General features: G+C 41.3%; 2 protein-coding genes across 2 annotated transcripts in view; both read left to right on the forward strand.

The window, feature by feature from the left end:
* The first annotated feature begins 4,474 nt into the window (after positions 1-4,474).
* On the forward strand, positions 4,475-9,445 carry LOC125444109 (olfactory receptor 5V1-like). The gene is made up of 4 exons (XM_048516547.1): positions 4,475-4,514; positions 7,331-7,395; positions 7,784-8,725; positions 9,391-9,445. The coding sequence occupies exons 3-4, from the start codon at positions 7,806-7,808 to the stop codon at positions 9,443-9,445; spliced, it is 975 nt and encodes a 324-aa protein (XP_048372504.1). The 5' UTR covers positions 4,475-4,514; positions 7,331-7,395; positions 7,784-7,805.
* A 1,608-nt stretch (positions 9,446-11,053) lies between these two features.
* Positions 11,054-15,092, forward strand: part of LOC125444110 (olfactory receptor 5V1-like) — a 20,338-nt gene continuing 16,299 nt past the window's right edge. Inside the window, exon 1 of the mRNA XM_048516548.1 lies at positions 11,054-11,115. The gene's annotated coding sequence lies outside the window, so the exon portion shown is untranslated. The remainder of the gene's footprint in view (positions 11,116-15,092) is intronic.

Below are 15,092 nucleotides of genomic sequence, written 5' to 3' on the forward strand. Positions count from 1 at the left end.
GCCGTGCGGAAACGGCCCAACATTCTTTGTTCTACATTTACACAATCCATTGCTGTCAATGGGGAATTTCTGGGGGTGCCTGCAGGGGGTGCATTCTTAAGGCTAGCAGCACCAGACTTTCAGGGTATCACCTGGAGACTCTCCTGATGACACCCCCCAAGTTTGGTGAAGTTTGGATCAGGGGGACCAAAGTTATGGACCCTCAAAAGGGGTGCCCCATCCCCCATTATTTCCAATGGGAGCTAATAGGAGATGTGGTTACACCTTTGAGGGTCCATAACTTTGGCCCCCTGATCCAAACTTCACCAAACCTGGGTAGTATCATCAGGAAAGTCCCCAAATGATACCCTGAAAGTTTGGTGCTGCTAGCTTTAAAAATTCTGGTTTGTGTTTTTCACTGCTCACTCACTCCAGCAGGCTTTATGTGGAGGAGGGGTGAAAAACACAAACCAGAATTTTAAAGCTAGCAGCACCAAACTTTCAGGGTATCATCTGGAGACTCTCCTGATGATAGATGGCCTTGGTGCTTTGATGAAGCCGGATCATGGGGGCCTGTGCTATGGACTCCCCAAGCGGCAGCCACCATTTTCTATTAGCTCCCATTGGGAAACAAGGTGTGATGGGGCACCCCCTTTGGGAGTCCAGTACTTTTGGCCCCATGATCCAAACTTCAATTAACGTGGGGGGCATCATCAGGACAGTCTCCAGATGATGCCCCGAAGGTTTCCATGCCGTTGGGGCCTTAAGAATGCCTCCCCTGCAGGCACCCCCAGAAATTTCCCATTGACAGCAATGGATCAGTAGATGTAGAACAAAGCATCTTGGACAAATTAAGGTGCCTGGCAGGGAGCACATTTTTGACATATTGGCACTGGCGAAATTTCAGGGTATTTCATCAGGAGACTGTTCCGATGATACCCCCCAAAGTTTGGTGCAGTTTGGTTCAGGGGAGCCAAAGTTATGGACTTTCAAAAGTGTAGCCCCCATCCCCTATCAGCTCCCATTGGAAACAATGGGGGATAGGGACACCCATTTTGAGGGTCCATACCTGAACCAAACTACATAAAGCTAGGTGGGTATCATCAGGGCAGTCACCTGATGATACTCTGATAATTTGGTGCCTATACATCTAAAAATGCGGCCCCTTGTAGCTATATTCTCTGAAATTTGTCCAAGATTCTCTTTGTACTGTGCAGCATTCTTCTGTTGTATTGTTGGTCAATAGGGAATTAGCTGGTGGAGGGCTGTGAGGTGCACATTTCTCAAGGTACAGTCACAGTCTTTCAGGGCATCTTCAGGGAGAGTCTCTGGATGACACTGATCCGCCTTTGGGGAACTTTGCTTCAGGGGGTTCAATTCTATGGGACCCCAAAAGGGTAGGGCTCATCTCCCACTGCCCCCTGAAGCAAAGTTCCCCAAACCTGGATGGTGTCATCCAGAGACTTTCCTGAAGATACCCTGAAAGTTTTGTGGGTTTATCATGAGAAATGTGTACTCCACAGCCCTCTATCAGAAATTCCCCATTGACAGCAATGCAGCTAAGGCCGTTTCCGCACGGCCCTTTTATGGCGCCCTGGGGACGGCAAAAACACCATTCCCAGGGAGCCATTCGCACAGGCGGCGCTGCTGCAATGCAGCAGCGCCGTAATTCGGCTTCGGCCTCTTCCCCCAGGTGTGGCTGCATCAGGTCACTTCAAAAAAAACCAACTCCTTTAGCTAGGGTTGTTTTTGCTCCAACAACGTGTGTTCCCGGTGGTGTGGTGCTGAACGGCACCACCGGGAACACGTTGTTTCCCTTCCCTTTCCCACTCACCTTGTCCCCGTCATCAGCCTGCTGGCCTCCGAAGCCCCTCCCTCACTGTCCTCCGACTTGGAGGCCGCTTGATGTCACACACACTTCTACATATATATTAACGTTTTCCACCCCCAATGCAGAATTCTTGCTGGCGTGGGGGCGCCTGGGGGGCTGTGCGGAAATGGCCTAAGTCACTGCAGAACAAAGAATCTTGGACAAATTTCTGGGGGTGCCTGCAGGGGGTGCATTTGTAGATGTATCGGTACCATAATTTCAGGGTATAATCAGGGGACTGTTCTGATGCTACCCCCCAAGTTTGGTGTAGTTTGGTTCAGGGGGGGCAAAGTTATTGACCCTCAAAAGGGTAGCCCTCATCTCCTTAGCTCCAATTGGAAAGAATGGGGGATAGGGGCACCCCTTTTGAGGGTCCATAACTTTGGCCCCCCTGAACCAAACTACATCAAACTTGGGGGTAGCATCAGAACAGTCCCCTGATGATACCCTGAAAGTTTGGTACCGATATGTTTAAAAATGCGCTCCCTGCAGGCCAAAACACGAAAAAACCACCAAAAAATAAAAAAAACCAGTTCACAGGTGATCCTATTAGAAGTAGGATGGGATTCGGATAGCCATGATCTTCGGCCCCTGCTCGCCTAGAAACTGTCCGGGACCAAAGCAGATTCGGTCAAAATCCAGATTCGGACTGTCCGAATCTCCAACCCTGAGGCTTCAGGATTACTGTGTGAGATGCAGTACTAAACATGAAGGATATCAGAACATGTTGGCTTACACCATCTCCACAGTACCCACTAAACAATATTTTGCTTTGGAAGCTCTGGTTCCCTCAGGAAGGTATAACCAGTGGTGGGATTCAAATAATTTAACAACTGATTCCAGTGGTGGGATTCAGAGAATTTAACAATGGGTTGTTTACACACACCATTTTAACAACCGATTCTGCTGAATCCCACCACTGGGTTTAAATAATCAGAAAATACAGTAAATAATTTATACGTCTGCCACCAGCTTCAGGCCCCTTCCGCACATGGAAAATAATGCACATTCAATCCACTTTCTCAATTGTTTGAAAGTGGATTTTGCTATTCCGCACAGTAAAATGATCATGGAGGCTGCAATGCCTCAGTGAAGGGAATCTGAACATTCTTCCCAAGGCTGCAGTGATGAATTATCACCCCCTTGCTATTCCACCACACCAACCATAGTGTACTGGTTAACAGCTAGTGGACTTTAATCTGGAGAACTGAGTTTGATCCCCCATTCCTCCACATGAACAGCAGACACTAATCTAGTGAACTAGATTTGTTTTCTCACTCCTCCACATGAGGCCTGCTGGGTGACCTTGGAGGAGGAGGAGGAGTATGGATTTATACCCCCGCTTTCTCTCCTATAGGGGCTTACAATCTCCTTGCCCTTCCACCCTCACAACATACACCCTGTGAGTTAGGTGGGGCTGAGAGAGCTTCAAAAAGCTGTGACTAGCCCAAGGTCACCCAACTGGCATGTGTGGGAGTGAACAGGCTAATCTGAATTCCCCAGATAAGCCTCCACAGATCAGGCGGCAGAGCGGGGAATCAAACCTGGTTCCTCCAGATTAGAATGCCCTTGGGCCAGTCACAGTTCCCTCTGAACTCTCCCAGCCCCACCTACCTCACAAGGTGTCTGTTGTGGGGAGAGGAAGGGAAGGAGTTTGTAAGCCACTTTGAGACTCCTTATGGTTGAAGAAAGTGGGGTGTCATTCCAAACTCTTATTTTTTAAATGACAGCTAGTGGGCTGTGTTTGTGGCAGGTATTACTCATGCTAGAAGTCTCAAAAAATGAAGGGAATCTGAATATTCTGGCACAGATTAGTTGAACAATATCCATTTAATATTTGCAACAGAAACAAAGGTTTATTCAACAGAAGCCAGGCAAATGCCGGCAGCACAGACAGGGAGAATAAAAATATTCCAGTGACAAACCTTTGGGGGCTTCATGACTTCCCTGACATGCCAGGACAAAAGCAGTGGTTAAAATGTCCAACTAGATCAAGGAGATTAAAGTTTGAATCCCCAGTGTGCTGTAGAAGGCTGTTGGCTGACTTTAAGCTAGTAACGCACTGTCATACAGACCATCCTCACAGGGTTGTCATGAGGATAAAATGGAGGATAAATGGAGGATATAATGGAGGTTGTTGTGAGAATAAAATGGATAAAATAGAACATGTAAGCCATTTTGTTTCCCCATTGGGAAGAAAGATGGGAAATGATGTCAGTCTGAGCTAAAGCTAAAAGGAAAGGGTGGTCACTCTTACTATTGCTTCATCTGGTATTGTGGCAGCTGTTTTGGCAGGAGGCAGAATCAAAAGTACTGTTAAATATCATCAGTTTGGTACATTGAGCAAGAAGGTGGCCATACCTTCAGGCCTCCACCCCTACTGTGGTAAACCCAATAATGTGGTAAACCCAAAAATGAGATTGTGGATGAAAACATCAGGGATGAGAATGCCAAAAAACATCCCTAATGTTGTGTATCCAAGTGTTTGGAACACTTGAGGAATTGTTTATGAAAAAGGAGAATATCTCTTGGGGAGAAGTTCCCAAAGCAATATTTGTAGCTACAAGGAAATAAATGCTGTAATTAGTACTCATCATACAATAACAATACCACAATGAAGAGCCAGATTCCAGTCGCCAATAAAGAAAAGATAGCATGGGCTGTGGTAAATATGATCCGTCCAACAAGTGAATTATTAGCTTATGCAAAAAAGGGTAATCAAATGTATGGTATTTAGGAGTAACAATTAGATTAATATAATATGATAACTGGGTGTAATGGATAATGTGCCATGCAATCCAAAACACAATTACACTCTTCTATGTTGCCTGGATACAATGGATGTAGAAGGCTATAAGTCTGAAGGCTATAAGTGTTGCTGGTTTAGGGACAAGCATTCCAGGCAAGGGTAGAATGAAAGTACATCATCACAGCATTATTACCTTTATTAAAAAGAGACAAGGTAGAATACAGAACTCTGTACCACTAGCTGAATCCTGACAATTATTGTTCTATTCATCTTATAGCTAAGGCAAGAAATGTAGCTACTATATTAGTAACAAGTGGGTTAAAATCTACTAATAAATAGATCACAGTTCTCTCAGATGAGGCACTATATGAGTTTATCAGAAGATGAATTAAAGTGTTCCAAATATTTGCATAAAAGCTACACCACAAAAAGCACATGCTGAACTGTTTCTAGCTTTTTCAAGAAACATGGACAGATACTGTTTTTAAATGGGATTTTGTTACATCTTCACTGGAGAAAAACAGAAGATAATGTGTTCAATTCTGTTGTAGTTTACCACACAGAGAAACGACTAACACACTTGACGAAAAAAAAGCAAGCAATGTAAAGTGCAAGTGTTCATTAGGGAAGTAATGCTTATATGGTGAAGCAAAGGAGATAGCATGCGAGCTCTTTTCTAACTTCTGAGAAGAGGGAAGATATTAGACCTGAGGGTATCAGTCTAACGACAGACAAGAGGTGACACAAAAGGACAGAGGGGTCACTAACTTTACAACCCACTCCCCAGAGCAACCTGTCAACTGCTCCCTCAATTTCTATTGTTCAGGGTTCAGTATGCCAACTGAAGTAATTTCCTAATCCTTAGGTACTGCTTTGTGGAAATAATGGCTCTTGATGTACATTTGCCACATTTTCTCAATTCTTGGTGTTTGGCCGAAGTCACTGGAGAGATGACAGAGGGCAGAGGAAAATTATTTTAAAAAGTTTTGTCTGTTTGTGTTTTTTAAAGGGGAAAATGGATATTAATATTGACTTTAATGGAATTCCGAGATCCAGAAATTCAGATTTTTTAAAAATTCCAAATTCTGAATCTGAAGGGCTATATTTCTGAGTACATATTCCTATTTCTGGGGGCAGGGAAGGGGGGTCCTGTAAAAACTGGGAAGTGAGTTCAGATGTCCAGATGTCTACTACCAATATTCCTTGCGACTACCGAGGTATTTCTACAACTTATCTTTGCCATACCTTAGACGAACCTTAATGCTTGGCAGTTTCAAAGTCATCTGTTATATTCACTGGATAGAAAACTTCTTCATCAGCCATTCATAATCAAATGAATATCTGATACTGGTAAAAAAAAATCAATGCAGATTATTAGTAATTTCAGTTTTACTAATAATCTGCATTAATATGTTTATTATTTTATTTAAAATATTTATATTCCTCCTTTTGAACCTAAAAAGGTCCCTAAGATGCCTAACCTCAGAATACTGATACTTTTGAAATATTGAAACAACACTTAAAATCCATATGTAAAGTATTTAACAATGCAATATAACATATAATAACATACAGCACAGATAGGGTGGAGGGCCAATAGTGGGTGGGCCGATAGTGGGTGTGCACCAAATGAAACAAACACCCAAAGTCTTCACTTGCTTGGGAAGACAAGTCTTCATCCAGGAAGAGTTCCAGAGTTTCAGCACCGTGATTTGAGAAGGCCCTTTCTTGGGTTGCTGCTCATGAATCCTAAGATGCCAGGAGCACCCATAGCAAAACGATCAGTGTGCATGGGTAGGTTCATATGGCAGAAGTCAATGAGCTCATATGAAAAAAAGATGTCTGTAATCTTCATGTAGAAGTGCGAGGAACACTGTTGAGGTTGTTCTTTCCCTATTGACTGAACACGGTTTTCTTGAATTCCTTCATATTTGCCTTCTTAGCAATTTCACTTTATATGGAATTCGGTGGCATGTCAAGAACTGGGAATCAGACACCATAGATGTTTTAACAATCCTCCATTTGTGTAGATTTGTAGTTTCAGTGAGTTTTCTAAAATCAAAGGGAGATGTCACAATTAGGAAGCACAGAAATTACTTTCTAAACATTGTTGGACCAGCGGAGCCATTGTAAGAATGGTTTTATGATTTAAATGTTAACTTTTGAAGTATTTTGAAATTCCCTACTGTGGTGTGCTACCATGTGTACAAAGAAATCTGTCTAAATATCAATATTTGGTAGGATTGTAATCCTCCAGGCTGAGAGATCTCCTGGAATTACAACTGATCTTCAGATGACACAGGTCACCACAGCTGGAGAACATGACTGCTTTGGAGAGCGGATTCTCTGATAGTATACCCTGCTTAGTGCCCCCTCCCAAATCCCATCTTCCCCAGACTACACCCTGAAAATCTCCAGGGATTTTTCCAGGCAGAGTTAGCAAACCCTGTACTTGGCAACATTGATTTGTTTCCTGACAAGTTCCTGCAGCAATTTCTTTGTTAATTCCCTTAGTATACGTGCGCGCGCATGCACGCATGCACGCACACACACAAACATCACATCCTTCTGTAATTAAGGAACCATTCATTCCTTTCAGTACTGTGATTCCTGATTATTTTTATGTAATGTGTTTACTTAGATTTTAAAGTGAAGTGGGACAGCATGGAGGATGGGAGAGGTTGTCTTAACTTTTTCACTGCTTTCAATTTTTCCACTTATACATGTTGCAGGCCCCTTCATCCTCACCTGAAGGAATGGAAACCTGTGGCAAATTACCCCTGGTCTAATTCTAGAGGTAATTTTGCAAATTCTCTTGCCTTTGCTAGAATTAAGAAAGGAAGGACCACCAGGCAACACAATAAAAGAAAGGAACATTCATCCCTAGCTTTACTTCCCAGTGGCAGAATCCTGCATATTAGTTATCAATTTATAAAAGATGATAATGGGCATAACGTGGTCCATTTCCATGGTAGAAAATGCTAGAATAGCAAAGATAGGAGTGTTAAAAATGTGTCACATTACTTCTGCATTCAACATCCATGCATAAGATAGAATGATAATCTTTTCCTCTAAAAGGAAAAATTACCTTAAAATATTAATCTGCTGTTCTAAGCCTTTTATATTGTAAATTTCCATACTGCATCACTTGGATTTACTGCCATTCTTTTCGCTATTCTCTATAGAAAATCTTGTTTTGGTCAAGATATGAAGGCACAAAATGAAACTGAGTTGACTGAGTTCATCATACTGGGATTTCAGAGTCTCAAGAAAGTGCGTCATTTGCTCTTCATAGGATTCTTCATCACTTATCTATTCACCATGCTGTGGAATGCTTTCATCATCACCATGACAATTGTGGATCAAAATCTGAGAACCCCCATGTATTTCTTCCTTGATAATCTCTCCTTTCTTGACATCTGCTACACCTCTACCACTATCCCCCAGATGTTGGCTCACCTTCTCTCTGACAGGAACACTATCCCCTACATCAGTTGTCTACTTCAAGTGTATTTTTTCTTTTCCTTCGTGGGTATTGAATGCCTCCTTCTGGCAGTCATGGCGTTTGATCGCTATATTGCCATATGCAACCCTTTGCGCTACACATTGATTATCAGCAAAGATATCTGTCTGCAGCTAGCAATAGCCTGCTGGGTTGGTGGTTTCCTCAACTCTGTGGTGCATACCACGTTTGCTTTCCAGCTGCCCTTTTGTGGGGACAACCAAATTGATGCTTTCTACTGTGACATTCCACCACTGCTGAAGTTATCCTGTGGAGACACTTCCTTCAACCAAATTCTTTTGTTGTCCATAGGCATATTCATAGCTTGGACCCCATTAGTTTGTATCTTATTATCATACATTTACATCTTCTTAACTGTCTTGAAGATGCAGTCAGGAGAAGGAAGACAAAAGGCATTCTCCACCTGTTCCTCACATATCATAGTAGTTCTTTTGTATTATGGTAGTGGCATTTTCACCTACTCAACTTCAAATAGTAGTTATACCTCGGATCATTCCAAGCTAATTCCAGTCATATACAGTGTCTTGACCCCTCTGTTAAATCCTATTATCTATACCTTGCGCAACAAAGATGTTAAGAATGCCTGGAAAAACATAATTAGAAACTTATGAATGTTGTGAGACAAACATATTTATTTCTTGATTGCATCTGGTTTCTTCATTTTGGATACCAATAAAAGTTTAATCTGCTTCAATTAGAGCGCCAGCTATGGCAGGGGAGGATGGAGCGTCTGCCCACTTCCCCGTTCGGCCAAGAACGGTGGTCATGTGACTGTTCCACCGTCACATGACAGGGGAGCCGGGAGGCTATAAAAGCCTGTTCCTGGCTCAACTTGGCCTCTTCGCAAGGCCAGGGGTGAACAGACCCACCCACCCTCCCTAGGGTTATTAGGGGTTGTTGCATGTTTTGTTTTACTTATTTGTCGCAGTCTGGGCAGTTTTTTGGGCATAGGGGCACATCCTTTATTGGGGAGGCAGGCTTGCAGGCCAGACCTCCCTGCGGCGGGGGCCTCAATAAGAGGTCTGGGGGTAGTGGAGGGCTTGATGGCACAGGCCTGGAGGTCATATTTTGGGCTCGCTACCCCCGGCAGGAGGGGGTGTCACAAATGGATATGCATCCAAGTGGCACCCAGTAACCTCCTGTCCCGGTCCCCATGGGGGGAGGACGGTGTCAGTGGTTTGCTTCCTGGCGGCCAGGAGGTGTCAGGGCTTTGGGGCTGGCCGTGCACAGGTTCAGTGGTCTGGCTGCTTCCAGGCCAGGATGTGTCCTATATAAGCCGCCCTTAGCTTCCAAATCTTGCTATTATTATATATGTTATTTTTAATGTTATGTAAACCGGCCAAGTGCTGCCATTTCATTTCCAAAGTAATAAATATTTCTCTGTGGTTATTGGGTAAAGTGTAATCCGCACATCTGCACGCAATGGTTATTTCTTTATATCCTGTGTTTCATCACAATGGGGACTCAAAATGCTTTATATCATTCTCCTCTCCTCCAATTTATTCTCACAACAGTCCTTTGAAGTAGATTAGTCTGAGAGTGTGTGACCGGTCCAAGGTTACCCCACAAGTTTCTATGGAAGTATTTGGGATTCATCCCAGGATTTTTCAGAATCCTATTCCAACACTTTAACCATTAAACCATGCTGGTCACTTCTGGAATGTGTCTCTATAATGAATTATATTAATGTAATGATGGGTTGCCCAATCCAGAGCCCTCAGCTCCAGAGGGCTCCTCGACAGTGCAGGCTGACCAAATATGAAGCAAAACCTCCCTGCCATTGAAAAGCCCTCCAGTGGGCTCCATGGGCTTATGACCCAGGTCACTGCAGGTGAAACATCAGAAGAAAATAATACTGTAACATGCCCATACAACCTGGAAAACCCACAAAACTCTAATGAATTTGTCTGTTTGATAAAAGGAACAAATGCAATGCATTAAATTTTTACTATGGAAAAGTGTTCTCCTGTCATAATTGAAAATACTGGTCCCCTCCCCCACATCAATTAACTTTGCATTGTGGAGCACATGTACATGCCATTGCCTTAGTTCATGTTTAAGAGTTGCTACATGAGAACTTGTCTGACAGAAGACTCAGGCTTCAACAGTTGTAATTTGCACAGTTTGACATGTTTCACTCTGCTTTGGAGACTCTGTGGTTCTTGGCAGTCAAATGATGATTAATGTAGGAACCAACTTTTTAGACTACTTGTAGAAACAAACTAAAAAAACTTCCAGATTTTAAATGCTGCCAAACTATGCAGCTATGTATTCCTAATTATATCTGGTTGCTTTCTCTTTATCTTTAAATGTATTGTATTTGTGTCCAGAAGCTTATTTTTTAAATAGCCTGCTCTGAATAAAATATAGTAAAAAATAAGAACCTAGGGCAAGCACTGAAATTGTGTCCCTGTCCAAATATCTGATACCCATCTTTTAGATAACATTACCTTTGCCATAATATCAAGAGAAGTAACAAGAACAATCAAGGAAGTGGGGGAATGAGGAGAGGTGCAGATATTGATGGAGGGTGGATTAGGAGGCTGAGGTAGGAGGCAAAGACATTCCCAGAGCAATCAAGGGAGAATGTTCCAAACAGCAGGAAGGAGAAGAGGAGCAGAGAGTGATGGAAGGGAAGGGGAGAAGGGATGTAGTCTGCCCCTAGTTGCATAATAATGGAGCAAAACCAAGACAGAAATTGTGTATCAAAACATCAGGGATGAGAATGCCAAAAACAGCCCTAATGTTGTGTATCCAAGTGCTGGGAACCCTTGAGGAATTGTCTATGAAAAAGGAAAAAAATCTCTTGGGGAGAAGTTCCCAAAGTAATTGGCTGGTGTGGGTTTTCCAGGCAGTCTGCTCAAAGCAATATCTGTTGATACAAGGAAATAAATGCTATTATTCAGGATACAATAACAGTAGAGTGATGAAGAGCCAGATGCCAGTGACCAAAAAAGAAAAAAAATGTGGGCTACGGTAAATATGATCCAAAAGGTGAAATTATTAGCTTATGAAAGAAAGGGTAATCAAATGTATGGAATTTAGGAATAACAATCAAATTAATATAATAGGATAACTGGGTGTAATGGACAATGTGCCATGCTATCTTATACACCCTTGTAGGTTTCCTGAATACAATGGATGTAAAGGGGTGCAAGTCTGGGTTTAGTTTTGTTGGTTTAGATTTGTATCAGATACTTTGGGCAGACATCATCTACAAAAGCAGAAAGAAAATATCTAATACTAAACAATAAATTATTTTGTCAAAGGCTTTTACAGCCGGATTTAACTGGTTGTTGTGGGATTTCCAGGCTGTGTGGTCATGGTCTGGTAGATCTTGTTCCTAATGTTTGTGGTGGTGGTCTGGTAGATTTTGTTCCTAACTCACTGGACACAGTGTATAACAGACTTCCCTCTGTGAAATGCCAGCCACAGATACAGGAGAAATGTTAGGAACAAAGTCTACCAGACCACAGCCACACAGCCCGGAAAACCCACAACAACCAATAAATTCTTTAATAACTGTGTTTGTGGGCCAATTAAATAATACCATCATTGTTACTGAGATGGTGGTAATTGTAGTTGGACTTGAATGTGAATCATGTTACTTTTCTCCATCCCTCTAACATAGCCCAGCAAACAGAATTTCTAGGATCATGCATATTAATCACTAAATACTACTTGTAATCCCACTTCTGGTTTCTGCTGCATTCCTGATGAGAAAATTGGCTGCTTAGTTTGGAAATCATGGAGGAATTCTTTGTTGCTGAAAGCTCTTTAAGGACCTTTTCTCACAGATGTCCATACATAAGCAGCCATGACTATTCTGTGAAACAACACATTCTCTGGGATTGAAAAAGAAAGCTAACGATAAAACCAGGTTTCAAATATGGCTTGGCATAGCTTGATTTGGCTGGTGAATATGTTCAGAAGACCAGAGTGAAAACATCCCCCTGCTTACTGAGATAGATGATTTGGATCAGAATTTTTTTGTGTGTGCATCATTATTGCATTATTCTGAACCATGAAAAATCTAAAATTATTTGAGTCTCGTATGTTGTTGAAATCACATGGGGCTTTTTGTATGCATGAAGCACAGCTAATCTAATCTAAGGAGTGTTACTGCTAATACTGATAGGCACAGGGCAGAAGCCCTGTCTTCAGAGCAAGGGCTCTGTCCGGTTGCTCAAAAATAACCATCCATAAGCTTCTTCAGTGTTCAGAGTTTTTATTGTTTCAATTCTGCGCAGAAGAGGGAACCAAGACTCTCCGTAAAAATCAGACAGGGAGCCGGTTCGAAGAGCTGCTGCTTGTGTTAACATAATTTATAGTTACAAAAACGTACCTCCCCGCTTCTTGCTCATTGGGTTGAGTCAAGTAAACATACAGACCTGGTCATCTTATCCCACCTCTTACCACACCTTTCCTTCTAATATTTTTAATGTAACTTGAGTCTAAAACACCTCATGTATAAAGTTTCTATAGCAATCAAGTCTTCTGCTAATCCTTATCTATTTTGTGAACATCTTGCTAGCTCCCTTATCTCTACTGAGACGCCCTGTTTCTTTCATCTCAGAGCCTGTGTCAGGCTGCTCCCTGAGTTTCATTTCTCGATGCCCTTTAACTCACCCCTTTCGCATTCCTTCGTGTTTACCAGATCTTTAGCAAACTCAATTCCATGCCTCATCAGGGATGTTAGCTAAGATGATTTTATATAACATGCTTCACTCTTTGTGCAGGCTAACTTTTAAGGCTACCTATATGTGTCTATATGGCTTAAAACACTATAAACTATATATGTGTACATATCAATACCAAAACAAGGATTCAAGAACCACCACCTCAGGCTAACTGATTCTCTAATTTGCCTTCCAGAACAGCCCAGAGTATTTTTTCCATTCCCCAGTGCAGCCTGTCCTCTGCTCCCTCAATGCGGGTGGCATTTCTATTGTTCAAGGTTCAGTATGCCCATTGCACAATTTCCTAATCCTTCGGCACTGCTGCCAGGAAATAACGGCTTTTGGTGTGCACTTGCCACATTTTCTCAACTCTTGGTGGTTAGCCGAAGTGTATTGGGAAGGTGACAGGCGGGAGGAGAAATTTCTTTTAAAAGGTTTTGCTGCTTTGTGTTTTATAAAGGGGAAATGACCATTTATATTAACTTCAGTGGAGTTCCAGGATCTGGAAATTCAGAATTTTTAAAACTCCAAATTCCGAAGTTGGAGGGCTATAATTCTGAATTCCTCAGCCAATTTCCAAATCCGAATTGTGGATGCAAGTGTACATGCTGGTTTTTGATTTTTCCCCCCTAGAAAAACTGTGAAGTGGTTTCAGATATCCAGAGCCCACTCTCCCCTCAAGAGATCACTTAGTCCTACTTGACTTATCAACAATTCTTCTTCTCTTGAAATTCCTTGGAAAGATGTCCCTTGCTGCAAATTTGCTTTCATATTTTGTACTGGGTGAATTTAGACAACAAAGCCAGCTGCTATATTCACTGGATGGACAATTTCTTCATCAGTCATGCACCATCAAATGGATATCTGATGCTGGTAAGGAATGCACATTAATGCAGATTATTTTACTAATAATCTACATTTATGCCTATTTATTATTTGATTTCATTTGGAACATTTCTATATCCGCTTTTGACCCAAAAAGGGTTTATAAGGTGAGTAACCTCAGAACTGCTAACCACCTGGACACCTGGATCAGGCTGCCCTAACTATCTATACTGTCTTGTAGCAGAATCTTTCATGTTAGTTATCAATTTGTAAAAGCTGACAATGTACAGAACATTGTTCCATTTCCATGGAAGAAAATGATAGAAGAGCACAGCTTTGCCATAGCTTTCCATTATTTCAGATGATAGCTATTTTTTTAAAAAAATGTGGATAAAAGCATCTGGAGATGTACATTTTTAAATTGAAAAATTGTTTTAAAATGGATCACATTACTTCTGCATTCAACATTCATTCATAAGATAGAATGTTAATCTTTTCCTCTAAAAGGAAAATTACCTTAGAAATATTTTTTTTAAAATATCTTTATTAGTTAAAAACAGGTTTGTACATAAACAGAAAGAGTCACTGACATCATTCCATAAGTCAGTGGAAAAGAAAAAAAGAGAAAAAAAAAGTTAGAGGAGAAAGAGTAACAGACATTTAGTTACATCCGGACATAAATATCCTTAGTCGAATCTCTGCATTATTTCTTATTTGCCAGATGGATATAAGGGGTAAACAAACATTTACATAACATTTAAAACTTATGAGGACTTCTCCTTCAGTCAATATTTCATTGTTACTTACTACATAGCATTCTTTCTAACTGTTTCTTATTTCGTAAGTTTCCATGATTGAGTAAATTATTTCCTCTTATTTAATCTCTTACCCCCATTTCATAATAGTCCCTTAAACTCTAACATTTATGGCATCGTTACTTATAGTTTTCTGTATTTATCACTTATTCTATCTTTTTGTGCCTTCTTATCAGGTTGGGGTAAAGGGATATTGTATATAATAACAATCAAGGATAGAAAAAATAACCATTTGTCTTGCAGTCTATATCACTTAGTATACAATCAATAAATTAATAATCAATTGGAAAATAATGCGCATCTAATTCTTTTTTTTGGTAGTCCATCCAGAGCTTCCAGTTGTCAATATATCTTTCCACTGGGAGAAGGTTCACTTGGTGGGGTCTCTTATCCAATATAAACATTTGTTGAACTTTGTTCTTCCATTCTTCGTTTGACGGTACTGAGTTTGTTTTCCATAACTTAGCCAAGGATAGGCGGGCTGCTATAATTAAATAAGACAGTAAATAAAATTGAGATTTTGAAAACCTTTCTTCTGCCATACTAGGTCCTAGAAGGTATGTTAGTGGGGCTTTTTAAAATTGTTTTCCTATTTGTAAGGAATTCCATAGACGCAGAAATAAAAGGCTTTGGTAGTAAAATGGGGCGGGGG

Source organism: Sphaerodactylus townsendi, linkage group LG15 (assembly GCF_021028975.2).
Source record: "Sphaerodactylus townsendi isolate TG3544 linkage group LG15, MPM_Stown_v2.3, whole genome shotgun sequence".
In the NCBI taxonomy this organism is placed as follows: domain Eukaryota; kingdom Metazoa; phylum Chordata; class Lepidosauria; order Squamata; family Sphaerodactylidae; genus Sphaerodactylus; species Sphaerodactylus townsendi.